Source organism: Trichechus manatus, unplaced genomic scaffold (assembly GCF_000243295.1).
Source record: "Trichechus manatus latirostris isolate Lorelei unplaced genomic scaffold, TriManLat1.0 scaffold00010, whole genome shotgun sequence".
In the NCBI taxonomy this organism is placed as follows: Eukaryota; Metazoa; Chordata; class Mammalia; order Sirenia; family Trichechidae; genus Trichechus; species Trichechus manatus.
Window position 1 is genome coordinate 19,116,905 of NW_004443946.1, and position 27,993 is coordinate 19,144,897.

General features: G+C 35.1%; 1 protein-coding gene across 1 annotated transcript in view; it reads left to right on the forward strand.

Annotated features, from left to right (window-relative positions):
• GPHN (gephyrin) overlaps positions 1–27,993 on the forward strand; it is a 632,163-nt gene that overhangs the window by 353,631 nt on the left and 250,539 nt on the right. Inside the window, exons 6-8 of the mRNA XM_004370959.2 lie at positions 15,445–15,511; positions 21,406–21,678; positions 23,028–23,138. Coding sequence (XP_004371016.1) covers positions 15,445–15,511; positions 21,406–21,678; positions 23,028–23,138 — 451 coding nt within the window. The remainder of the gene's footprint in view (positions 1–15,444; positions 15,512–21,405; positions 21,679–23,027; positions 23,139–27,993) is intronic.

Below are 27,993 nucleotides of genomic sequence, written 5' to 3' on the forward strand. Positions count from 1 at the left end.
ATATTATCTAGGTTAAGTTACTTAGAAAGGCTTTGCTCTTATGATTGACTTAAACATAAAGTTTTTCAGTATAGCCACTAAAAATCTAAATCATAAGACAGACACAAGACACAATTTTTCTTGGATGAGGAAAGAACTGAGGTTCCAAGACAGCCTTACAAAAAAACAGCAATTCTCAGCCATAGCCTCCAACCCTATACAAGACAGAAACTTAGGCACAACACTCTAGACCAGAAGCAAGCTCTCAGAACAAAAGGAGACAGAAAGACCACATAAACTCACCGAACAACACCACACAAAACAAGGATATGGGGATCCTAGCTTATTAAAGTGTATATAGGAATTTTTGGTAAGATTGACTCAATTCAGTGGAAAAAACAGGCTCTGGATAAAACTTACTAACTTGCCGGAGCTTAAGATGTAGGAATATTAGACCTTTTGACAAAAGCTGAGCATCAAGCAAAAGTTCTCCAAAGAGAAAAGACAATACAAATGAAAGCTCATTTTCCCAAAACGGTCACTGAAATTCCAAATTACTTCTAGTATACTCAGTTTATAGCATTTTTAAATATGAACCCCAAACCAGTGTCTCAGTAGCAAGGGGGAAATCCAGGCTCATTTATCAAAGATGTTAAGCTCTAAGGTTTAAGCTTTTGGTTTCCTTCTTTTTGAACTTAATTCATTCTGCTGGCTAGAGACCTAGTCTCTTATTTTAAACCTTAAATATACTAGTTCTTCCAGTTGGAAAAAAAAGTAGCTACTGATGATTTTAATTTTAAGTTGTGATTCTTTATTGAGAAACTACCATAAAACAGGTACAGAGCTACCACTTCTTCCTGCAAATTTTATAAAACAGTTCAGGAGCTGCCACCTCCCCCTGAGAATTTGGCAAAACAAGTCAGGAGCTGCCACCCGCCCCTGCAAATTAGGTAAAACAGGGCACTACTCTCCAGGTTTTAGAACCCTAACAAGGAACACGGCATGGTTTGGACAGTGTTTCACTTAGACCAGTGTGTACCTTCATTGCACAAGAGTTTGCCTGCAGGCGGCAGGCAGTATAATGCTGTAGCCTGTCTCGAACCACCTTATCCTAACACTGGAGTCTTACACTCGTGATGAGTGCCCGGCAACTACTCTAATGGCTTTTATGGTCAACCCGTGCCCAGATTTTTTGCGGCTTATAGTGACTCAAAGCCCTTTGAAAATAGACTTACCTCTTTAATGTTTCATACGCCTGAATCCAGACCTAAACTGCAGTTCACCGGGAGTTACTAGATATCACTCCTAAACAAACAGTCAAGCAAAAATCTAAGAAAGATTCTCCTTAACTGGTTTTTCAAACAAATATGTCGAACAAAACTTAAGAATAATGAGAGAAAGAACAAAAAGAATAAACGCAAAGGCTCGTTTTCCAAGAATACTCACCCTGTCAGTGTGGAAGGGACATGGGACATGAAGCACGAATGCTCGAGCCCAGAAGATAGGACCTCTCTTTCTGCCAGCTTCTGCCCAGTAGTCCAGGTCTCCTTGAGGTCGACTGGGTTCACGGTTTTAGAATCTCCTCAACAACTACACCATTAACTCTTGTAGGGTGAAAACACCACAAAGTTGAGTAAAGCAAAAAAAAAAAAAGGTTTTATTCAGCATATAGTTAAAAAGTAGGAAAGGGACAAGCATGCTGCCAGAGCCATGTCTGTCCAAGTCTCTCTTCCCAGTTCTTAAGGATGCATCTTAGCCGACCGCATTCCGGGATCCGTTGAACGTTCCCCATTCTCTGGATACACATAACACAGTCACACAACCTAATCCAGTGCACCAACTTAACAGGTACCTGAGCCTTTTATCCCCTCAGTGGTCAATTCCTCCCACTTCATGGGACACTTCTAAGGCCTTACCTAGGAATTACCCTGTTATTTACCAGAAAACCTCAGATTCCTAATGCCTTCAACAGTCAATTTCTCCCGCTTCTTGGGACTCTTCTAAGGCCTTACCTAGGTACTTACCAACCAACCCAGACAACTTTCGTGTCTCCCACAGAGCCATCGTTTGGGTCCCAGGGGAGATCAGCTTTCAGAGCTGCTCCAGGGTCTCCAGGAGAAATCTGATGGCACCAGACATCGGGGCCAGTCTGTTTTTCAATCCACCTCAGGAACTGAGCAGGTGGCTCCTGGCTGGCTCACTAGAAATGTTACTAGGTCGAAACTCCAGGTTCTTGCTCAGCATAACTCGTATTGGCCAATAAACGAAGAGACCGAGGTGGGAGAACAGAAAAGGAACCTTTATCTCATTGTACAAGGAAAGAAGTCAGTCGGAGATGCTGCTGCCAAGACTGCTTGCCAAGGGCAAACAGGCAAGTTACTTTTAAAGGGATTTACAAGTAGGGAGTTCATACAAGTTACATCAGCAGCATTCTTAATCATACTATGTGGGAACAGTGGGGTGTACATATAACCTCCAAGCAAAAACAGGATTCAAATACAAAGCTGGGGAGGGAGGAAGCCCAGCAGAGGAAACACAGTTTTTTAATACAACACTGTGGGGGCTTTGTCTCACTTACTTATGAAGATCAAAGACCACAGCCTTCAGTGTGGATTACACCTCAACATAAACAAAATAAAAATCCTCACAACTGGACCAACAAGCAACATCATGATAAATGGATAAAAGATTGAAGTTGTCAAGGATTTCATTATACGTGGATCCACAATCACCACTCATGGAAGCGGTAGTCAGGAAATCAAAAGACACATTGCATTGGGCAAATTCGCTGCAAAAGACCTCTTTAAAGTGTTGAAAAGCAAAGATACCACCTTGAAGTCTAAGGTACATCTGACCCAACCTATGTGTTTTAAGTCACCTCATATGCATGTGAAAGCTGGACGATGAATAAGGAAGACTGAAGAAGAATTGATGCCTTTGAATTGTGTTGGAGAAGAATATTGAATATACCATGGACTACCAAAAGAACCAACAAATCTGTCTTGGAAGAAGTACGACTAGAATGCTCCTTGGAAGCAAGGATGGCGAGACTATGTCTCAGATACTTTGGACATGTTGCCCTGGAGAAGGACATCATGCTTGGTAAAGTAGAGGGTCACTGAAAAAGAGGAAGACCCTCAATGTGATGGACTGACACAGTGGCTGCAACAATGGGCTTAAGCATAACAACGATTATGAGGATGGCGCAGGACCAGGCAGTGTTTTGTTCTGTTGTACATAGAGTGGGTATGATTCGGAATCAACTCGATGACACCTAACAACAACAAACCATAGTAACAGTGTAAAACACCACAAAAAAAAAGAGATCTTACAAACTGCCAGAAAAATAAATTCATGATATGTAAATTATACTTCAATGGCGTTGTAGAATAAATGCAGAATTCCCTATATCTTCATGCTGTTAATTTTTAATGTTTCTCAGTGTGATAAGCAATAAATTGTATGTCATTATTATTTATATGTGCTCTTTTTTTGCTTAATAGCAATATTAAACATATTTGTTTATTGGCTGTTTGTATTTCTTTTTTAAATTGAATATTCATGTCTTCTATCAATTTTTAGGTTGGTGCTAATTTTTTTAGTTTTTCATGTATTAAGATTTTAAACTTGGCTTATTATGTTCTTCCTTGTCATGTGCCTTTTATTTTTATTTATACTGTTTTTGACAGATGTAAATATCACATTTTATAAAGATAAATCTAAAAACATTAGAGTTAGAGAGAAAAAACAGAATACCGTAAACAGCAATTTGACTAATTGGTAACCTCTCAACAATAGTTGAAACAGAAGTACTGGAATAATAACCAAGTTATCATTCAATAATCAGGGGAAAATAAATGTCATTTTCATACTAACAAAAATGAGGAGACAAAGAACCTTCCTTAAAGAATTTAAAGGATATACTTCTGGCAGGAGAAAAATGATCTCAGATGGAGGGTCTAGGATACAAGAAAGAAGACAGAGCAAATATAATGGTAAATACCTGAACAAATCTAAAAAAAAAAAAAAGGCCATATAAAGCAATAAAAATTACATCTGAATTGTCAGAGAAAAAAATATGCTGGAAGTCATACTTGAAAACAGTTGCATATAAATTGAGGTATGTCATGGATTGGATTATGTCACCCCAAAAATGTGTGTTATCAATTTGGCTGGGCCATGATTCCCAGTATCCTGTGGTTGTCTTCCATTTTGTGATTGTAATTTTATGTTAAAGAGGATTAGGGTGGGATTATAACACCTTTACTAAGGTCACTTCTCTGATTCAATGTAAAGGAAGTTTCCCTGGGGTGTGGCCTGCACCACCTTTTATCTTACAAGAGATAAAAGGAAAAGGAAGCCAGCAGAGGGATGGGGACCTCATACCACGAAGAAAGCAGTGTGGGGATCAGAGTGTGTCCTTTGGACCTGGGGTCCCTGGGCAGAGAAGCTCCTAGTCTGGGGGAAGTTTGATGAGAAGGCTGACAGAGAGAAAGGCTTCCCCTGGAACTGACACCCTGAATTTGGACTTTTAGCCTACTTTACTGTGAAGAAATAAATTTCTCTTTGTTAAAGCCATCCACTTGTGGTATTTCTGTTACAGCTACACTAGATAACTAAGACAGGGTGATATGATCATTGTTAAGTATTCTCAAGGCCCTATGTTTTCCAGGAGGAAGTCAAAGATACTGATTTAACTTTAGTTTTTTAAAGTTAAGTATGTATATTAAAATTATTAGGGTAATAGCTAAAAGAAAGGCAGAGTATGTAACTTCCAGAAATAGAAGGAAGAAATAGAATGAGGAAAACTCTCAAACTAAGACAAAGCAGGGAGAAAAATTAAAAAGAAACAGAAAACAGCAAGACAAGTAGAAAGCATATAAGATGGTGAAAAAAATAAATACAAGCAAACCCAACAGAACATCTCCTGTTAATATTTTCTTAATAGAACACCAGTTGGTTTCTTATATTCAAACTTTATAAACGTGTACCTCTTAGTACGCTTTCACCTGATATTTACAAATAAATGTTTTATATTTACATTTGAAAAATTCAGTATATTTTAAAAATTAATTCTTTTGGTTTTTTATTTTGAGATAGTTGTAGATTGGCATGCAGTAATAAGAAATAATATAGAGAAATCCCATGTACTTCTTACCCAGTTTCTGTCAATGGTAACATCTTGCAAAACTGTAGTATAAAATTGCAATCAGGATATTGACATGGATGCAGTCAAGATTCAAAACAATTCCATCACCACAAAGATTCCTCCTGTTGCCCTTCCATTGCCAGCCCATCTCTTCTAACCCCCCCCCCCCTTTTCTAGCCCCTGGCAACCACTAATCTGTTGTTCTCATAATTTGGTCATTTCAAGAATGCTATATAAGTAGAATCATACAGTTGTAACTTTTGGGGATTGGCTGTTTCTACTTAGAATTTAATTCCCTGGAGATTCAGCACAATTGTTACAAGTATCAGTGCTTCATTCCTTTTTATTGCTAATGAGTATTCCATGGTATGTATGTATCATATTTGGTTAATTATTTTCCTGTTGAAGGACATATGGGTTTCCAGTTCTGGGCCATTACAAACAGAGCTGCTATGAATGTTCATGTACAGGTTATTGTGTGAAGAAAAGTTTTTGATTTTCTGGGATATATACACAGGAGTGTAATTTCTGGGTGATATGGTAGCTGCATGTTTACTTTTTTGAGACACTGCCGAACTATTATACAGAGTTAGCTCTACCACATTGTGTTCCCGTCAGCATTGTGAGTGATTCAGTTTTTCCACATCCTCTCCAGCATTTAGTATCATCATTTTTTATTTTAGCGATTTTGATAGGTCTGAATATCTCATTGTGGTTTTAATTTGCATTTCTCTAATGGCTAATGCCAACACCCATCTCCCAGTTTATCATACTGTGGTGGTTTGTGTGTTACTGTGATACTGGAAGCCATGCCACCGGTATTTCAAATACCAGCAGGGTCGCCCATGGTGGACAGGTTTCAGCAGAGCTTCCAGACTAAGACAGACTAGGAAGAAAGGCATGACAGTCTACTTCCAAAATTAGCCAATGAAAACCCTGTGGATCACAACAGAATATTATCCAATACAGTGTTAGAAGATAAGCCCCGTAGGTTGGAAGACACTTAAAATGTACACTGGCCCTGACAATGGACTCAAACATAGCAACAATTATGAAAATGGTGCAGGACCGGACAGTGTTTCATTCTGTTGTACGTCGGTTCACCATGAGTCAGAGCCAACTCAATGGCAACTAGTAAACAACAAATGGCTAATAATGTTGACCATCTTTTCACGTGCATATTTTCCATCTGTGTATAATTTTTAGTGAAATATCAGTTAATATCTTTTACCCATTTTCTAATTGGATTTTTTTTTTTTTTTTACTGTTGAGTTTTGAGAGGTGTTTATATATTTCAGATACCAGCCCTTTGTCAAGTATGTGGATTGCAGTCATTTTCTTCCAGTCTGTAGATTGTCTTTACATTTTCTTCACAGTCCTTCACAGAGTAAGAGGTTTAATTTTCATGAGGTCCAGTTTATCAGTTTTTCCTCTTAGCCATTGTGCTTTTGGTGTCAAGTCTAAGAACTCTCCACCTAGCCCAAATGCCCAAAGTTTTCCAAAACTATGTATAGTTTTACATACTATCTTCACATTCATAATCCATTTTGAGTTACTTTTTGTATAAGGTGTGAGATTTAGGTTGAGGTTTTGCAGAGTTTTTTTGTTTTTGTGTCATTATTCTTGTTGCTGTTTTTGTTTGTTTTTGGTGATGGGGGAGGATATTGGCCTATATGTATGTCTACTTCCTCCAGGGCCCTTTGTCGAAAAGGGTGTCTTTACTCTGTGGAATTGCTGTTGCACCTTTGTCAAAAATTGGTTGGGTGTATTTGTGTGAGTCTGTTTCTGGGCTCTGTATTCCATTGGTCTGTGTGTCTGTCTCTCCACCAGTACCACGCAGTCTTGATTACCGTTGTTGTTGTTAGGTGCCGTCGAGTTGATTCCGACTCATAGCGACCCCATTCACAACAGAACGAAAAACTGCCCGGTCCTGCGCCATCCTCACAATCATTGCTACACTTGAGGCCATTGTTGCAGCCACTGTGTCAGTCCATCTCGTTGAGGGTCTTCCTGTTTTTCGCTGACCCTCTGCCTTACCAAGCATGATGTCCTTCTCCAGGTAGACTGATCCCTCCTGATAACATGTCCAAAGTATGTGAGACATAGTCTCACCATCCTTGCTTCCAAGGAGCATTCTGGTTGTACCTCTTCCAAGATGGATTCGTTCATTCTTTTGGCACTCCATGGTGTATTCAATATTCTTTGCCAACACCGCAGTTCGAAAGCATCAGTTCTTCTTCGGTCTTCCTTATTCAATTGATTACTGTAGCTATACAATAAGTCTCGAAGTCAAATTGTCTGATTTCTCCCTCTTTACAAAATTGTTTTGGCTATTCAAGTTGCTTTACTTTGCCATATAAATTTTAGAATAAGCTCATTTATAGCTACAAAACTCTTGCTGGGGTTTTTTTCTAGGAATTGTATTAAACCTGTTTATCATTTGAGGAGAATTGACATTTTTATTTGGAGTCTGCCAAATCATGAACACAGTATGTCTCTCCATTTATTGAGATCTTTGATTATTTAATTAGTATTTTGTAGCTTTCAGCATATAGATTTTGTACATGTTTTGTTAAATTTCACATAAGTATTTTATGTTGTTCTGAGTAATTTTAAATACTATTTTATTTTTAATTTATCTGCCACATTCTGTATCATTAATCGTATATAGAAATACATTTTTTTTTATGTTGTTCTTCTGCCCTGCAACCTTGATAAAATTAGTCACATTAGTTCTAGTAGTTTTGGCGGGGGTTCTTTGCTTTTTTTGTTTTGTTTTGTTTTAACTCTTTGGATTTTCTATGTAGATAATCATTCCTTCTACAAATAGAGACCATCTTATTTCTTCCTTTTTGATCTGTATGCCTTTGATTCTTTTTCTTGCCTATTGTGCTGGCTAGAACGTCCAGTACTATTTTGAGTAGCTATGGTGAGAGTGGATGATCTTTTTCTTGATCTTGAAAGCATCAATCTTTTACCATTAAGTATAATGTTAGCTGTAAGGTTTTTGTAGAAGCTCTTTTTCAAGTTGAGGAAGTTCCTCTTCTATTCCTAGTTTTCTGAGAGTTTTTATCATGAATGGGTGCTGAATTTTGTCCAATGTTTTTTTCTGCATTGATATGATTTTTTTTTCTTTAGCCTGTTAATAGGGTAAACTACATTGAATGCTCGTTATTCTCTTATTATTTTGTTGTCTGCAGGGTCTGAAAAACTCTTAGAAAGATTACATTTAATATTAAAATCAAGAGCCAATTTTACCCCAAACTCTTGTTATGAAAATTTTCAAATATACGCCGAAGTTGAAACAGTTTTACGTTGAGCTTTCTTATAGATTCTACCTAGATTCTACTACTAACATTTTACTCTAGGGTCACTATGAGTCGGAATCGACTTGACAGCAACAGGTTTGGTTTTATAGTTGTTTTATCACTTACCTATTATCCATATATCCAAAAGGCTTTTTTCTTAATAGCTTTTATTTTTTTAGAACAGTTTTAGGTTTAAAGAAAAATTATGCAGAAACTACAGAGTTCCTATATATCCCCCATCCCCAAAAGGCTTTAAAAAAAAAATTAAAAACTGACAATGTCAAGCATTGGAAAACACTTCGGAAAATTATTTGCCTTTATATAATAATGCTACACATCTGCTTACCCAATGACTCATAAACTCCACTTCTAGGTATATATCCTAGGACAGTAGCTTTCAAACTTTTTCGACCATGAGCCACAGTAAGAAATCTATTTCACTTTGTAATCCTGTCTCATACACATATGTATGTGTGTGTTTCTATGTTTGTAGATATACAAATATATATAAACATATGCCCAAAGTCGTAACACCTATGTATGAAATGTACAAATATTTCATAAAACAATATTTATCCTAACTTCAGGGAAGGCGTTCTGATATTCTTCTGTTCTGTTCTCTTTGTTTAATGCCAATTATGACCAATTATAACCAATGAAATACTTCACAGCAGTCAGAATAAACTATAGCTGCACACATCAGCATGAAGGAATCTTACAAACACTCTGTTGAGTGAGAAAACCAATTGGTGATGGAATATTTTAAAATAAAAAAAAACAGCTGCCTTCAAGTCATTTCCAACTCATGGCAAACCCCTGTGTTTCACAGCAGAACTGTGCTCCATAGGGTTTTCATGGCTGTGACCTTTCCGAAGCAGATCACTAGACCCTTCTTCCAAGGTACCTCTGTGTGAGTTTGAAGCCCTAACCTTTCAGTTAGTAGGTGAGCGCTTTACCATTTGCACCACCGGGGCTGCATGTGTAGGAATATATACATATGATTGCATTGTATAAATGTCAAAAACATGCTAAACTGAACAGTATATTTACATAAATGTCTGGGCAAAACTTTTTGAAAAAGTAAGGGAATGATTGATACATGCTACAACATGGATGCACCTTGAAAACATTATGCTAAGTGAAAGAAGCGAGTCACAAAGACTACATATTGTATGATTCCAGTTATATGAAATGTCCAGAATAGACAAATACCTAGAGAATGAAAGTAGATTAGTGGTTGTCTAGGACTGGGTAATGGGAGAAAATGAGCAGTGACCACTAATGGGTATGGAATTTGAAGGGGAGAAGTGATGAAAATTTTCTAAAATTAATTGTGGTGATAGTTGCACAGTTCTGTGAATATATTAAAAACTCTTCAGCTTTACACTTTAAGTGGATAAATTGTGTAGTATGTGAATTATATCTCAGTAAAACTTGTTATAAAAAAATAAGTAAGTGAATGATAATTTTAAATTTCAGGATAATTATCTGGAAGAGAAAGGAGGGGGAGGGGGCTTGAGATCAGAGCAAGGCACACAAAGTAGGCTTTGAAAATATCAGTAATAGTCTGTTAACCTAGATGGTAGGTAGACAGATGGGTTTTTTGTTGTTATTGTCAATATTTTATATATGCATTATAAATTTTTACATGAATCTAATACTTAATAAAAATTCCTCTTTAAGGAATAATTTTTTCTGAACATTATATTTTCATGTCTATTGTGATCAAGTTTACCATAGAATATTGACCTTCTAGTATAAATATAGACTAGGGCTAGTTTTCATCCAAATATGTCCCATTTTTAAAAATTGATTAGGTATTAAAATTTCCAGGAAAATTATTTTAGAATAAAAAGTTAATTGTCTCATTTTCTTTCTAGGTCAGAATATGCTTAACAAACTATAGCCTGTCCACTTTTCTTCATTACCATTGCAACTACCCTAATTCACGTCTTGTATTATTCCAGCATTCTCTTGATTGGTTTCCTTACTTCATGTCTTGCAGCTCTCCAATCTATTGTCCACATGGCAGCCAGAGATATCTTTTGAAAACACATGTATCAATATATTATTTCTTAAAACTATTCAGTAAATCTCATTTTCCTGTGGATAAAGTCTGAATAATTAATTAATTAGCAGATGGAGATTATATTGGTCCTGGAAAGTAATCTATGTAAGACTGTAAACTCCCCTAGGATAAGACCGTTTTAGTCACTGTTGTAACTATATTACCTGGTGTTGTGCCTTGCCCATAGTAAGTACTCAATAAATACTTGTTGACTGACTCAATCAGTTCATTCTGGTAGCCATACTTTATATACTTAGGGTATCAGGTGTTTTTAAATAACAAAAATAAATTATCCTACAATTACTCTGCAAATAGGTTCAGTTTTTTTTTAGTGTTTTTTGCCCCTGGTAAATCCCCACTAGATGAGTTTGCACTGAAATTAATGACAATTCAGTCTCTTATTCCAGCTTGTGTACTATCATAGTTGACCTGATTTTCATATACAATCTTTATTTAAAAAAAACAAAACCTGCTTCTACATTACCATTAATATTGAATATATCTTGCTTGCTTATCCTCTTCCAATCTGATATGTTCGAAGAAGCCAAAAACTAGAAAATTGTTTTCAAAGAAAATACACAAAAATCTTCATCTTATTTCTATTTCCTTTTTAATTTCTGAGGTTTATTTTTAAGTATAAACTCCGGCAAATATGTCTCAACATGTCATTGAATAACATATTGATATTCTAACCTTACTTCTGACCAAAGTAATATTTTTATCTTTCTATCAAAAGTGACAGTATAAAGTGGGAATTTGTAATTTTATTTATCCTTTTCTAAACCTTCAAGTTAAAAAATAAATAAGACTAAAAAAGACCTTTATTTAAATGGCCAATGATGATGAAAACATAAAGCATAAATACCTCTAGAGAGTTGATTTTCCTCAAAGCAATAGTATTGATATTACATCATGCCTTCTCTCATTTACATCATCTAACTTAGAAGAGTTCAAATCCTAGCTTTGCATGTAACTGTTGTGTTACCTTGGGCAAATTAATTATCATCACCAATACTCTGTTCCCTTATCTACAAAATGGAATCATCTAATACCTCCCTTCGAGGGTTGTTGTAATATAAGAAAATATTGGTAAAGTACATGGTATATAGCAAACACTAGTTAAATGTTAAATGTTAAGTTATTTGCCTGTCATCTCATTGCCATATCATTAATAGTAAAAGAAAATGTCAGTTCTCTGCACCAAAAAGAAAAAACAGTAGAAAAGGAAGTAATACCCCAACCCCCACCCCCCCAAAAAACCACTGCCTTCCAGTCAATTCAGACTCATAGTGACCCTATTGCAAGGCAAGCACTGTGTAAAGTGTTGAAACAGTTATACCACAGAACATGAACCAAATATCACAAACATGAACCAAAAATTACAGGCAGTCCCTGGGTTACGAATGAGATCTGTTCCTAAGTCTATCTTTAAGAATTTGTAGGTAAGTCAGAACAGGTACACATGGTTCTTATTTAGCCTTACTTTAGTGCAAGAAATGACTCGAAGCCTTTTCAATGATTTAAAAGCTGCATGTGCAAGAAGTGAAGGTGATCCTGATGAATCCACCATTTCAAAGTGAGGGAAAATTTACATAACATTAAAGGGCAAGTATGAGTTGTCAGGATGTTCGCAACCCAGGGACTTACTGTATTTAACTTGTATTTAGTGTTATCTATTGTCACAGCTTCCTTTCTTGATATTTTATATCATCCCTTTACAGCTGATCTTAGACAGTTATTCCTGAAATAGTGGTTTGATAATACTGAGTAGAATTCACCAGTGGTCCCTAATGCCTTGAGACTACGTTCTAGCTCTTTACAATGAATTCAGTATCTCCAGAGTTTAGTCCCAGTGTACTTTTTAAGGGAACACGCGCCAAGTATTTTTTGAGTGCCTATTATGGACTAGACATTGTTGTATACATTGTATTTTATTTAATCCTTACATTTCAGGTTTTGAAAAGTAAGGATTATAGAGGTTCAGTAATTTAGCTACGATTACACTGATAGTAAATGGTAGTGTCAAATTCAAGCACAGCCTATCACAGTAGTTCTCAAACTTTACCATCGATCAGACTCAACTAAAGAGCTTGTAAAGACACAGATTTCTGGATCCCTCCTCCAGATTTTCTGATGTTCAGTAGATCAGCATCAAAAAGTAGGGCATAGGATACTGGGGAGGGAGATGCAAGATTTTGCATTTCTAAAAAGTTCCCAAGTGATACATATGTTGCTGATCCAGGGACCACAGTTCAAAAACTAGTAATGTATCAGACTCCAGCATCTTTCCACTGGTACTTCTTATCTCACATCACTCTATAAATACAGTGTGTTCTTGCCAATTGAAAGGCTTAAGATACCCAGAATGCCCTTGGGGCTTTTCTTTTCTCTGTGCTTCTGCATTGTTTTTTACCTTCCACCTAAACTGCCTTCTTTTTCTTGCCTTTCCTACCACCCTTTCTTACCTGTTGTAATATCTTCCTTCATAACAAAACTCAAATGCAACTTTTCCCATGAAGTCTTACCTTAAACCCTCAGCTAGAAGTGTACTGCTTTAATTTTGAATTCATGGTACTTTGTATCCATTTATTTCAGTACTTACTATCTTCTATCGTAGTTATTTGTTTATATGCTTTAATGTTTTGTATTTTAAACTCTTAAAGATTGGGTTATATTTCTTCCATAATACTTAGTGCATACTTTTGGTTATTTAATAAATACTGGAATATGCTAAGATTTTGGTGCTTATACTTTTACAAATTGTTAAATGAGGTTGTCTTTGTGAAAATACTTTATTAACCATAAAGGCTTATATAAAGTTAAAGTACTTTCTTCTTACAGTGACTCTGGATATTAACAGTTTTATAAATGAAATATGTAAACGCTTCAAAAAGACCAGGGAATTTACAAAGAATAAAAAATGTCAAATCTATTTTTTCATAAAATACAAGACTAAAGACATTGAGCAGAAATAACAGATACAATCTCTCTTGTCTATATAGCAAAGACTTTCATTACATGTTTCTTTTTCTTTCTCTTTGTCTCTCATATACAGAAGTAATGGCCTACATATAATAAGTCTTATTAAGCACAAAACTGACTGAAGTGTATACCCATAGCCTTATTAGTAATGCTATTAAGATCAACTTAGATCAGATTAAGTATTTTTGAAGACATGGCAGGCCTGTGCTTGATGACCAAAGAGTTGAAATAAAAAGAATTAACTAAGCTTTCATTTGCCACCAACTTTGTGGTGGAGGGAGTTACAACTTTCTTGGAAAATAGATTTCAAAGTCTGTAATACTTGATAAAATATTGTTTAGAAACATTGACAGTAAGGATAAGCACATGGCCATTATACATAGAAAAGGAAACTAAACACAAGATGAGATGAACTTTCTGTGTAAACAATACAAAGATTTCAGAGACATGTATCAGTTAAATTCTCTGTACCTCAAGGTCTTTTTCCATATTATGCAAATAACTGTATTTTCTTCTCCATGACAGAAATATTGGGATCATAACATGCAATAATTGTTATGGAAATATTTCTAATTCTTAAGGGAAAAGGTGCTGCAGACTTCTTGAGGTAGTTCACGCTGTATCCTATGAGAGAGCATTATACTCTAACTTAAAATTCTAGATTTATTTAATAAATTACTAGGTTTGTCGCATGAAATGAGGGGATCTTAAAATTGATGATATTCCAATCATATTGTTGATGATAGTACAGTCAGTTAGCTATCAAATTGACAAAAAGCTACAATGTCCTATTTTAGTTGAGAAAAAGGTAAAATTTCTAGTAAATAGGAATACATTAAGGACTATATAATTACTCAGTACCATTCTGGCCTTCATTAAAGTACTTTCCAATTCTGACTGCCAGAACGAAAAATTTTGAAAAAAAATCACGAAGATTAAAGGTTAAAAAATAGCCTTCAAATTTTTTATTGAACTATGAAGATGAAGGAAGAAGACTAAAGGGTGATTTGTAACCATTTTCAAGAATATGGAAAGTTTTAAGTAACATTGTTAACAACTTTTCTCTTTCAAATTATAAACAGGACCAGGAAAAAAAAACAATATAATAGAAGATAATTGTAGGTTATTTCAGAGAGGGAGAGTAGTTGAAGAATAAACTTGACTGTAAGAAGAGGTTTTTGGAAAAAACATTCACACATGACTTTAAAAATCTTAGTTCTAAAAATTTAGAAATAGACTAATCTAGCCTGATCACTTTGTTTTTTAAATGATGAAAATGAGGTACATGACGATCAAAGTACACAGCCAGTTAATGACAGAGCATGATTATTCCAACTTTCATATGAAAATCCAGGCCCTCAGCTCTTCAATGTAGTCTTCCAGTGCTTTTATACTTCTTTATGTACTTTAGACAAGTTTCTTATTTAACAGATTCATTTTAATGTGGCCTGAAAATTGACAATGATCTCTGAAAGACCCTTTAGCTTAAATGATCTGTGATTATCGATGTCTGTTAATAATTTAGCTTTCCAGTCTCACTCCACTGACAATCAAACATTTAGATTTCCTGAGAAGAAAGAGCTCAAATTCCAGTCTCAACTCTTGATCGCCTTATGTGTTAGGCTTTTGAACATAAATATTACTACTCTTATGCACTATCTCATTGAAATGTTACAACTCTGAGATATGAAGAAGCTGAAGAGAAAGAAGGTAAATTTAGCCAAATAGCTTGCAAGTGAATAATTTATTCTGATTCCACATTCAGTGCATTTTCCAAAACACCACACTTAACCATTATTGTAAAAACCTCAGCCAGAGTGCCCAATTGTATAGCAATAATATTATTCCTAAAACAGTTGTTCACATGTAAAGTACAATGATTGATTTTTGTTGTTGAATGTATTTAAACAGAACATTTCTTACAATGTGGTTTTTATCCACTTTCTCTTTCCTTTCAGGCCTGTATGTGGAATCAGAGGGAAAACTCTCATAATTAACCTACCAGGTAGCAAGAAAGGATCTCAGGTAAGCAACCTTGAGATTTACACAATTTAGCATAAAGACTTAGCCCATTACAAAGTTGAAACAGTCCACAAAACTGCCCTCACTTCTGATACCAATTACAAGTTCGGGAGGTTCTCAAAACCACCCTCAGGTTTCATAATTCACTAGAAGGACTGACAGAACTCACTGAAAGCTATTATATTTATGGTTATGGTTAATTACAGAGAAAGGATACAGATTAATATTAGCTAAGGGAAGAAGCACATAGGGCAGAGACCAGGAGAGATACCGAACACAAAGCTTCCGTTGTCCTCTCCCTGTAGAGTCCTGGACATGCTAATCTTCTGATACTGATCTGTGGCAGTATGCACAGAGTATTGCCAACCAGAGAAGCTCACTCAAGCCTTTGGTGTCTGGAGTTTCTGTTATGGCTTAATTACATACTGCCCACATGGGTGACCTTTAGTTTCCAGCCCCTCCCTGAGGTTGGGCTAATACCTTTAGTGGCTAGTCCGTTCCAGAGGCAAAACTGATATTGCATGACCCAGAGCCGCATAATAAATCTCAGACTGTTAGATTGTCTGGTGGCCAAAGCCTCCAGGCAAACAAAGACTCCTATCAGGCATGACACTCGGAAGGCCTAGAGATCACCTCCTAGTACCTGAGGGCAAGGACCAGACCTCTCTTTGGGTGTAGTTAATTCTTCACATCCTTCACTATGGCTTATTCGTTTTAATTCGTTGCTCTTGGTTTCCTTGATAGCAAGACCTGACTGTACTCCTATTAGAAAGTAATTTAACACAGAGATCTAAAAATAACATAAGATCGTGTTTTTAAGTCTTTATACCTGTGTTTGGTTGATTATGCTGTAAAATAATTTTAAAGGTGAAATGCAATTTCTACTATTTATGATTATTTACTTTTTTGAAATTTACTTGGGAAAGTGTGCTGGTGATTAGGAAGGCTTGTTTACTGCTAATACCCTTCTAGTTATAATGTTTATATTCAAAAGCATACCTCAACAGGTTTATACTTTTCCAAATGCTGTTGACATTTTAAATTTCTTCTTAACTGTTAGGTTAAATGTAATTTAAAGAAAGTTTTAAGACATATTTTTAATTCCAATTTTTATTTTGTTGATAAATATAGATTACTAATTCAAAATACAATTTACTCTTTCAATGTTATTTTTTGTTAAGAAAGTTCCAAATGAGAAAAAAATTCTCAAATTAAGAACCAACTTTTTCAGTTTTTCTGATAAGAAAACACACATTAATTAGAAAATACTGAAATATATATATCAATATCAATCACAGAAATGACTTTTTAAAATTTTTTCAAATCATTTCCTTAACATTTTCACAGTAATAATATGAGATCATTAATTCCCTGATTTCCAAAATGATATTAATTGTTTCAAATCATTTCCTTAACATTTTTGCAGTAATAATATTAGTATGATATCCTTAATTCCCTGATGCCCAAAATGATATTGTTCTGAGCTCTGTGCAGAAACAGGCATCTAATGTTTTTTAGTTGGTTGGTTGTTTTGTTTTAGATGATTAGACACAAAAAAAATGTAATTTTGAACCATTCTTTTAAGAATAGAGCTATGGAGCTATGATTGTTAGACAGGGTTTTATCTAATTTATTCTGTCATGAGCAATCTATGTTTATTTTTCTGGGCCCCAGAGAATGGGATTTATATGAAAGATATACTACAGAAGGAAGATTCAATCAAAATAATTCAACTTCCTGCTCATTATAATGAAAACTGGACCAGGATCTCACCTTTTTTCATATCTAGAATTCACTTCATACTTGACTAACTCAATAGGAATGAAAAGATAGTGGTCTCATTCATTTAGTTATAGAAGTATCAATTTAAATTTTCTCATGGAATAGCCTTTGTATATGTGGGGAAACTTTACTGTTTAAAAATCATTTAATTTAGAAAATAAAAAGAAATTAATGACCAAAAATTAAATCATAAAATATGTATAATAATAAATCCTGATCCTTTTTTTGCATATTTAATTGCCAGTCCCTCTGGAACTCTGCTTAAGAGAACTCAAGGCATGAGGACCAACAAAAAGAACATCTTTTAGGCCTTTGGAACATACTACATTCTATAGGGTTGCTAGGAGTCAGAAATCAATTCGATGATAATGGGTTTGGTTTGGTAGGTAGTTGAAAGACTGACTTTAAAAGACTTACAATAACTTTTGTTTGGCAGTTTTCATATTACTCATTATTCGTCTAACAGAATTAAACACACTTTGTTGTTTAAACTTAATTTTTTTTTTATTATAAAGAATTTTATCTATAAAAATAGGCAGATTAATATAGTGAATCCCCATGTTCTCCGTATACAGCTCCAATAACAACTAATAGCCAATTCGGCCTAATCCTTACATCTTGAAGTACATCCCAGATACCATATTACTTCATCCTGAATATTTCCTGTATATTTCTAAAAATATAGGCTTTTTGATATAACCACAACACTATCATGTATAAAAAATTACTAATAATTATTTAGTGTCATAAATATCTCTCAGTGTTCAAGTATCTCATTGTCTCAAAAATCTAAAAAAAAATTTTTTTTTTTTTTTTAATACTTTGATTGTTTGAATTGTAATCCAAGTAAAGTCCACATGTTGCTTTTAAATCTTTTTTAATCTATAGGATCCCTCTCCCTCTCTTGTTTTCCCTAGCAGTTTATTTGTTGAAGACACTGGGTTCTTTGTTCTCTACAGTTTCGCAGTCTGGATTTTACTGATTCATCCCATGGTGTAGTTTACCGTGTTCCTCACTCTCTGTAATTCTTGTGAATTAATGCTTGAACCTAGAATCTTGGTCAGATTCAGTTTTTACTTTTTTTTTTTTTTTAGCAAAGCTACTTCATTGGTAGTCATATGTTTTTCCATCAGAGAGCAAATAATGTCTGATTGGCTCTAATTTTATGATGTTATCAGCCATTGATGCTTAGTACTTTAGATCCACTTATTGATTAACACATTGCTGTCACGTTGATTCCAACTCATAGCAACTCTGTAGGACAGAGTATAGAACTACCCCATAGGGTTTCTTAGGAGCGGCTGGTGGATTCCAACTGCTGATCTTTTGGTTAGCAGCCAAACGCTTAACCACTGTGCCACCAGGGCCCCATTTATTAATTAGGGGTTGCAAAATAATGATATTTTAATTATATCATTCTTTCTTTATTAAGTTTAATATTTCCATCAATAGAAACTTCCCTCATCTCTTATTTGGTTACTATTAAGTATACAGTTTGTATTGGAAAGTTAAGGTAAATGCTTGAGCCTTTCCCTCAGTTTACTACTTTTGAAATAATTTGATGGTTCCCTAGAATCTTCCAGAGGTGACCAGTTCCTTTCTTAAGAACATCATTAACTCATAAATATAAACATATTTAATGTATTTTGTTATATTTATTTTCCATATTAATGCTCAAATTATTCCATGGTTAGCCAGATGGAACTTATTCAGGGTGGCTCCTATGTTCTTTTGACATGACCTTAGAAGCCCTTGATAGCTTCCTTTCTCTCTGGTATGACAAGATTTTTCCACAAAGCTCATCTTGTTTAGTTCCTACCTCAAGGATAAAATCAGCTATTTCTCCAAGGATCACTGGTTCTAGTAGAACATGTAGCACACACACATGCATGTATTCATTTCTTCCCCTTTCTTAAATAAACTGTAGTATACTATACCTATTATTTTCTACGTTGCTTTTTTCACTTGCCAGTATATACGTGCGATCAGTCCATGGTAGTACATAGGGATATTCTTCATTCCTTTTTAATGATGCCTAATACAACATTGTGCAAATGTACCATTATTTATTCAACCAATTCCTTGTAAATGGACATTTGGATTATTTCTAATCCTTTCTCATTACAAATAGTCCTGCATAACTTGGACATATGTATTTTTCTATATTAGTCTCTATGTCTATGAAATACATTCCTAGGAGTGAGATTACTAGGTCAAAGTGTGAATGCATGTATAATTTGCTATATGTTTCCAAATTCCCCTCCACTGGGGTTGTACTATTTTGCATTTCTTCTAGCAGTGTGTGAGAGTGCAAGTCACCAACTGCATACATTGTCAAACTTTTGGACTTTTGCTAGTCTCATAGGAGAGAAAAGGTAACTTAGTGTAGTTTTAAATTATATTTTTTCTTATTATGAGTGATGTTGAGCATCTATTCATGTTATTTAGAGCCATTCAAATTTCTTTTTCTCTAAACTGTTCTTTTCTCTAGCCCATATTCCTTTAGAAGCTCCTTATATATATTAGACATATTATCATTTTATATGTGATATGTTTCATATATTTTTCCCAGTTCTGTTATTGTGCCTTTATGCTTTGCTTACGGTAGTTTTTGCCATGCAAATGTTTTATATTTTTTTGTAGTCAAATTTATCTTTTCTCTTATTACTTTTTGATTATGAGTCATAATTAGGAAAGTTTTCCCTGCTCCCAGGTTATTGAGGAATTTTCCTATTTTCGTTTTTTTCTAGTAATTGTGGTGACATCTATCTTTGCATATTCAGGGGAGCACATTCTACAAAACCACCCTTACTTCTGACACCAACTGTGAACTTAGGGAGCAGTCCAAAAGACCACACTCATTTCTGACACCATTTGCAATTTCAGGGTCCCTAAGACCACCCTTAGGTTTGATAATTCTCTAAAAGGACTCACGGAACTCACTGAAAACTGTTACACTAGAGCTAAGGGAAGAGGCACATACGGCAGAGTCTAGGCAAGTTCCCAACACAGGAGATTTCAGTTGTCCTCTCCCTGTGGAGTCGTGGACAGTGTTGCTTTCTCAGTATTGATGTGTGACAGTACACTCAGAGTATGGCCAACCAGGGAAGCTCACCTGAGCCTTGATGTTCAGAGGTATTATTGGCACGTCATCATGTGGGCATGGTTGAATGAACGCCCACATGGCTGATCTCAGTCTCCAGCCCCTCTGGAGGTCTAACTGGTACCATGTGACGCAAAGTCCCTACCTTAAGTCACATTGTTAGACTATCCGGCATGACTCAAGGCCCCATGCAAACAGAAGCACTGCTATCAGACAATCCAAGGCTTAGACATTTCCTCCCACAAACTGGAGGCGAAAGCCAGACCTCTGTTTGGGCAAGGTTAAATTTTTAGTATACAGTCTCTTAAACAGCAAAATGATTGAGCAAAGAGAGGTCAGAAGATTAGGCATCTTCCAGGTATCCCAGTAACCCTCAAAAAATTTATATTTCTTTGCATCTTAGATTTTAAGGTAAGTTGCTTTAGATGTAAAAGTGAAAGAGTTCCGCCCACTCCTTAAGCATATCTGGCCCTGTGTTCTGTTTTTAGAGTTCTAGCCTATTCTTTTGTTGATAACACTGTATGTAATGGTGAGCTCTTGATCAGCAGACTATGTAGACTTCTGTGCAGTGCTCTGTACAAGGTTTTTTCTGTTTTTTGCATGTTACATTACTTTGCCTAGCTATACTTTATGATGTTATTCAGAACTTTACATCTCTTAATAAAATAATTTGGTCCTCGCTAGTGCCCTGCTCTAACTAAAAAGGTCAAAACTGTTTGCTACTTTTCCCTATGATCTATCTTTTAACTCCAAAGTTGTGTATAAATTTTACTTCAGTAAAATGCGGTATGTGCTTAGATAGTACTGTAGTTCCTCAGTTTATGGAGAATGCTGTAATATGTGCCATATTTACTTCATGTTGAAAATATAATGCTTTAAATATTGTTCTTTATTCTTGAGGCCAGTGCGGGGGTATGCAGATTCAAATTCACAAATAAATCTGATTGACACCATTTTATCTGCCTAGAAAAATATTCCATCTTCATTTCTTTTTTCTTCCTCTTGCACACAGGAATGCTTTCAGTTCATACTGCCAGCTCTACCTCACGCCATTGACCTTTTACGTGATGCTATTGTAAAAGTAAAGGAGGTGCATGACGAACTTGAAGATTTACCTTCCCCACCACCTCCTCTTTCCCCTCCTCCCACAACCAGTCCCCATAAACAGACAGAAGACAAAGGGGTTCAATGTGAGGAAGAAGAAGAAGAGAAGAAGGACAGTGGTGTTGCTTCAACAGAAGACAGTTCCTCATCACATATAACTGCAGCAGCCATTGCTGCCAAGGTAAGCCTGCTGAGAGAGACTCAGAGTTCTAAAGGACCCACAGGCAAATGAACTGACTGATTTCTTCCCTCTTTCCATCCTGTCCCTCCATAAGTTTAATACCTCTTTAGGTATCCTGAAAAAAGAGCTGGGATATTCTTGACAATCCACCACTATGTTCCCTCCACCATGTAAGAAGTCCTAAAGATACTGACATTTATTCTGACTTCTGAGGCATCAAAAATACTGCTGTTACCTATTGGAGTAAAAGTTGCAGTGATAAACAACGTGACATTTAAAAATTCTTTGGAGATATCATTTTTGTCATCATATTAAATATACGATGTTCATATGCTCAGAGTATCAACAATTCACAAATTCTTGGAGCAACAAACTGGAGCTAGAAGAGCTTAGATAATTCAAAAAAATGAATTGGGAAAGATTAATAAAGATTTTTTTTAAAGACAGAGCTTTCCAGCAATTGTTGAATTTTCCTTAACTAAGCACTTTTTCAAATATGACTTAAATTACCCTAGTGGTATAGAGAGCAACTGGATATAATGTATTTGCAATTTTAATGGACTAAAGTAATAGATATTAATAAAGTGGTACCAGGGAGTATTACAGATTTTTTCTTTGGGAAATTCTGGGAGTAACTAGAATACTATGAGGAACTTGAATAAACTGGTTTTCTTAAAGTCACAGACATGATTCACATAATTACCCATAGGTAGTATAATCCACCTAGTATGTTTTAATATCTTCAAAAAGTAGCATATTGCTTCTGAGAATGATGACTGTTTATTGATGGAGAGGATGAAGATTGAAAATTTAATTGCTATAAGAAGTAATTCCTAGAGTTTTATAAATCATCCAGATATTTTGGCTGTAAACATAGTGTCAGACTTTTTTTATTTTTGGCAACATATAGCTTAGAAAGGATCATAGAGAAATCTTTTTGAAGTGTTCACTGAGACAACCAGTAAGTGTTGTTTTCACTAAAGACCTGATAATTCTGTCTCCAGATCCATTCAGTGATCCATTAAGTTCTTACTTAAGCCTAGTAAGTATTTAAGGAGTGAATGTGTGTGTGTTTTAATGGAACTGATTGGTGAAATAGGGTGCATTTTAAAATCATTATATGTTCTTTCTCTTTTACTCTTAATTGAAAGAGTAAAAAGTATAATGAATTTCAGTTTTAAAAAGCTTGTAACATTTGAGATGTAAGCTGATTGTGTCATTCTACATTTGGAAAAATTTGACATTTCATTGTTCCGTTTGTTTTTACCCTTTTTCCTTTCGTCATTTTGCTTGTATAGTTTCATGTTTTCCTGTCAGTATATTCATAGTTGTTATGTGTTGTGCATTAGAAGCATCCATTCTACACCAGTCCTGCTGTTGTTATCATGGCACACGGTGAGCAGCCCATCCCTGGTCTCATCAGTTATTCCCATCATGCAACAGGCAGTGCAGATGAACGGGTAAGACAAGAGGCTTTTGCATTAATGATTTTTGCAAGCATGCAGCCTGCCTTCTCTCTTTGGAGGTAGACTGTATCATATCTTGGAAGATATGTTGTTTAATTCTGATGAATCTTCAACAGTACTATTTTTGTGAAACTATAAGTACCACTGAGTTTATTCTGTCAAGTAATTTAATTTAATAGAGTTTCTCCTGTGCCTGAAGTACTCTGCTATCATTAAGATTCTGTAGCTTTTATCACATGACTTCCAAGAAATACATTGCTCAGAAGTTTTTTCGTTTTTTGTTTTATTTAGCAATTTCATCACATATCTTTAAATAAGTTACCTGGCTTAATTAAGATGACCCCTTAAGGTGATCACTTTAGGTCTTAAAATCTAAATAAATTGGTCAAACTAATGTTTAATTTGTATTAAACTTCCTTATTATCCTCATAATTTTTGAATCTCATTTTCTTTCCCTTCATTGTGTTCTTATTACAACCTTTTAGATAGTTGCGTCTCTCCGCGAATTCTGTGATTTCTAATCTTCAGATAAAAACTTTTAAGGGTAGTATTAGTTCTTTCAGTCGCTGGTTGAATGATAGTTCTAAAAAATTCCCAGGTTAGAGAAGATTAAACTTTAAAGTATAAATCGTTAAGCAGTGATAATTTGGACCATGGCTACAAAAAAATTAATCTGACTGCCTAATATATATGTAAATTGAGCGGATAAAAAGAAGTAATTAAGTAAAGTTTGGCTTTAAATAATTAGGAAGCAATGACACTCAGGATTTAAAAACAAAACTCAGTATCAGTAGTCTCTTGGAAGATAAACAACCAAATGAAGACTTTATCCCTTATATTCGATAAACCATAACTGATTAGAAAGAAACTTAGGTTAGTCAGAGCCCAAGTAGAGAATTTAAATTTTGATTAGTAAAAGCATTAGTGAATTTCGGTTTACAACTAGTAGGTGAATTCTCCAGATATAGCTGTGCTATAAATTATAAACAGTACAATATGGGCCAAATTTGAAGCAGGGCTGTCTTTTTTATTCTTGTCTAAGCAACCCCAGCAACTATAATAATCATTCTGGTTTTCAAACTCAAGTAATTGGAAGTGTCTGTATTCATAACCAAGGTTTTAAATTATTTTATTCTGAATTTCAGGTGAGTATACCGAAAATGATTTGACTCTTCCCCCCGCCCCCCGCCAAGTTCTCCCAAGGATTGACATAACTAGTTGCATTCTAGGAGGGAAGTTAATTTATTACATACAGTGAATGCTCTTAAAACATTAGAGCCCAGTTTTGCAGCCAGTTTGTCAGTCCATCTCATTGAGGGTCTTCCTCTTTTTCACTGACTGTCTACTTTACTAAGCCTGATGTCTTTCTCTAAGGACTGGCCCCTCCTGATAACTAACTTCATTAATGAGCTGCGTTGACTCTGAATTACCTTGTTTTTTATCAGTATTTCAGAAGGTCTGTACATGAGACCAGTATTTGGAATATCCCTATATATTATTTGGCTGGTTTTGATAAGTTTTTCCAATGTAAAATTTAAAATATTAATTTTAGAAGGAAGGTACCTATGGAAGAGAGAAATCACAGTTTCTCTGAGCTGATCACATTCTGAGTCTTCTGTGAAGCAATGTGGAATAATGGAAAAATCATGCAACTTAAAATCAGAAGACCTGGATATAAACTTTAATACTTAATTAAATTTGGGGGAAGGTATTTATGATTTACGCTTCAATTTTCTCATGTCTAAAATGGAAATAATAATAATTACCCTGCATGTCACAAGAGGTTATTTACAGCAAATGAGATAATATATATGGGTAAAAATGTGTAAACTTTGTAAATTTAGAGTTGAATTTTAAAGAATTCTTTCTAGGTGCAAAACACAATACAAAAATGAATAAATTGTTCCAGCCCATAAAATATTGACATTCTAACTAGGGAGCTGTTCTTTTATTACTTTGGTACTTTCCTAACTAAATTATCCATTTTTGTGATCAAGAAAGTAAAGCCTAATCAATGTACTGACTCTTTCATAGTTAGTTATTAGTGATCTGCTTACTAGTTAGTGCCAAACTAATCAATTTGCTATTTTGGGAGATAAGAAAATTTGAGGAATACCTCTTGTAATGGACATTTGTTAGTTACCTCTCCAGCAACCATTTCACCTTACCTCTTCCTAACAGTACACCAGATTTCCAAGTCATACAGTTTGGGTGGGATTGACTAAACCTCCAGGGTAGGCTCTCACTGATTTAATATAATCAGCATATCCATTTTTCCTAGCCAGAGTTACTAGTTCAAGGAACCCATAATTCAGGCCAGTGAGAGCTAGTGGCTCTCATCTCTTAGATTTTATTTAAACTACTAGGGACAAGGGACACAGACTCTGAGGAAATATACAACCTCAAAAATTCCAGCTTGGGAATGCCTGCTAATAATTGAACCAACAGTAAAGAAAAAAACCTAGCAAATGGAAGAGAAAGAGAGATATTGGGTCCTGGACACATAGTTTGAAACAGTTACTCAAGTTCCTGTTGAACTATAGCTACCTCTTGACTTTTCAGTTATGTGAGCTAATAAATTATTTTTTTAAACTAATTAAAGTTGGGTATACTGTCTTATCAAATAGATGAAAAGTCTTCCTTATGGTGATTGAAATATATCAAATAGGAAACCCTGAAGTTTTATATTTGTATGAGAAATAAAACTTGATTCAAAAGGATAGAGAGTTGGGGGGGAATATGACAAGAAGAAGGAAAATAAATCCTGCCCTTCTGCAGTTACAAAATAGGTGTGAAGGTTTTCTCAAGGAGACTGGATCCAAATCTGAAATGACAACTGTGCTTTGCAGCTGCATAGAAACTGATAAATGAAAAAAATCAAATCACAATGACAGTGGAGAAATTTAAGACAGAGGGAAGATACCCATGGAGATACATAATAGGACATCTTGTCTCACTGAGAAATTAAATTTTCTGGAGAACAAGTCCAGATTAATTATGATCCTCAAGCTCTAGTGGATGCAAGAAAATCTCTTGTTAGCCCTGGAAAGAAGAGTTGGTGATTTCCTCTTGATAAAGGTTATGGAGAAAATAGTATGTCAGACCCCCATGACCATTCAGGAAGAATCTTCTGGAGCATTTATTTGGAAACTTGAGAGAGCAAGTGCTAAGAGTTAGCAGCCTGCCACTCCTATAGACTTATCTGCAAAGAAATGACACCATTACAAAAGACCAGAGACACAAAGTAAATTTTGATCAGAAAATTGAAGAACATGTAAGCAAATATATATGGTTTTATTGTTTCTTTCTATCCATGAGGATTTTGGTGTATTAAAATAGTAGCTGATTATTGAATGTCAGTCATTCTTCTAAACATTTTACATATATCAGCTGTTTCATACTTCATTTTACCTATGAGAAATTTGAAGCTCAGAAAGGTTAAGGACATATAACTAGCTAGACTGAACTGGTATTCAAGTCCAGGCAGTTTGGCTCTGGAATCAGCACTCTTGACCATTATGCTATATCACCTCTCAGTGCAAGAGAAAAAAAGAGAGTAAAGGTCTGGAAGGTAACTAGCTAGTTAAAAAAAAGTCTTCTTAAGAATGAGAATCGTGATTTTTGGACCTTGGTTTGAAATACTTGAATGATAAGTTGCAGTGCACAGCTTAAGAATTTTAAACAATAGAATGTGTTTACTCTGAAAGTTTACTGATCTGAGCAAAAAAAAGCTTTAAGCTGTAAGCAGCAGTGGAGTGAGAAAAATATTTAGAAAAACTCATGAAACCAAAAGCTTTGGAGGACATACAGCATGGTATGTGTTAAAAGATAATGTTTTTTAAAAGTAGAGTTATGACACTCATAGAAATATAAAATACCGTAAGTCTGTGTGAAAGATTTTATTTAACTTATTAATTAGTGAGAGAACCAGTAAACTGTTAAAACCAAAAGGAGAATTCAGAGGATACACATGGGTAGCAAGTCTCAGCCTTGCATGTAGTAAGGAAGGTAACTTATATGTGGTAAAGAAATTTTGGTAACCTAGAGAAGAAGAGAAACTCACCCAAATGACGGGTACTGTAGGTACAGTATGGTGGAGTTTCTTAGACTGGGTCTCCTAATCTTGGGAATGACAAAATTAAAGACATTTAAAAGTAGAATCTGAGATCCCCTTTGAAAACTTCCAGACAGAAGTTAGGTCTGTGGCTTTAGTATTTGCAAAGCAAACTCATCTATCGTCAGTCACAATGCTAGCATGAATTTATAGAGATAGAAAACTTGGTCAGTATACACAGGGAAATAATCAATTACTTCTTCTCAGGACAACATATATTTGCATTCTTATGGACAAGAACCACTGCATTAATATCAGTTTTCTAAAACTTGCAGAGCTGTAAAATAGTAAAAGTATAAATTAATGAAATGTGCAGATAATCCAGACAGACATACAAGTCAGAGCATTCTAACAGTCTTTTTGCCAATTTTCCTGAAAGCCCCTCACCCCCCTGAGATCATCATAATCTCAAAGATTATTTTTGATCATAAAAAAAATGACTAGTCTCATTAGGTTTGGCTCGATTATTTGTGCATCAAGAGTATTAATTAACCACATAGAAAACCTTCAGTTTGCTTTGCAAATACTAAGGCTGCGGAATTAACTTCTGTCTGGAAGTTTTCATAGGGAATCTCACATTCTACTTCTAAAAGTCTTTAATTTTGTCATTCCCAAGATTAGGGAACCAACTCCAAGAAACTACTATATATCGCACCTGCAGTACCTGACATTTGGGTGAGTTTCTCTCTTCTCCAGGTTACCAAAATTTCTTTACCACATATAAGTTACCTTCCT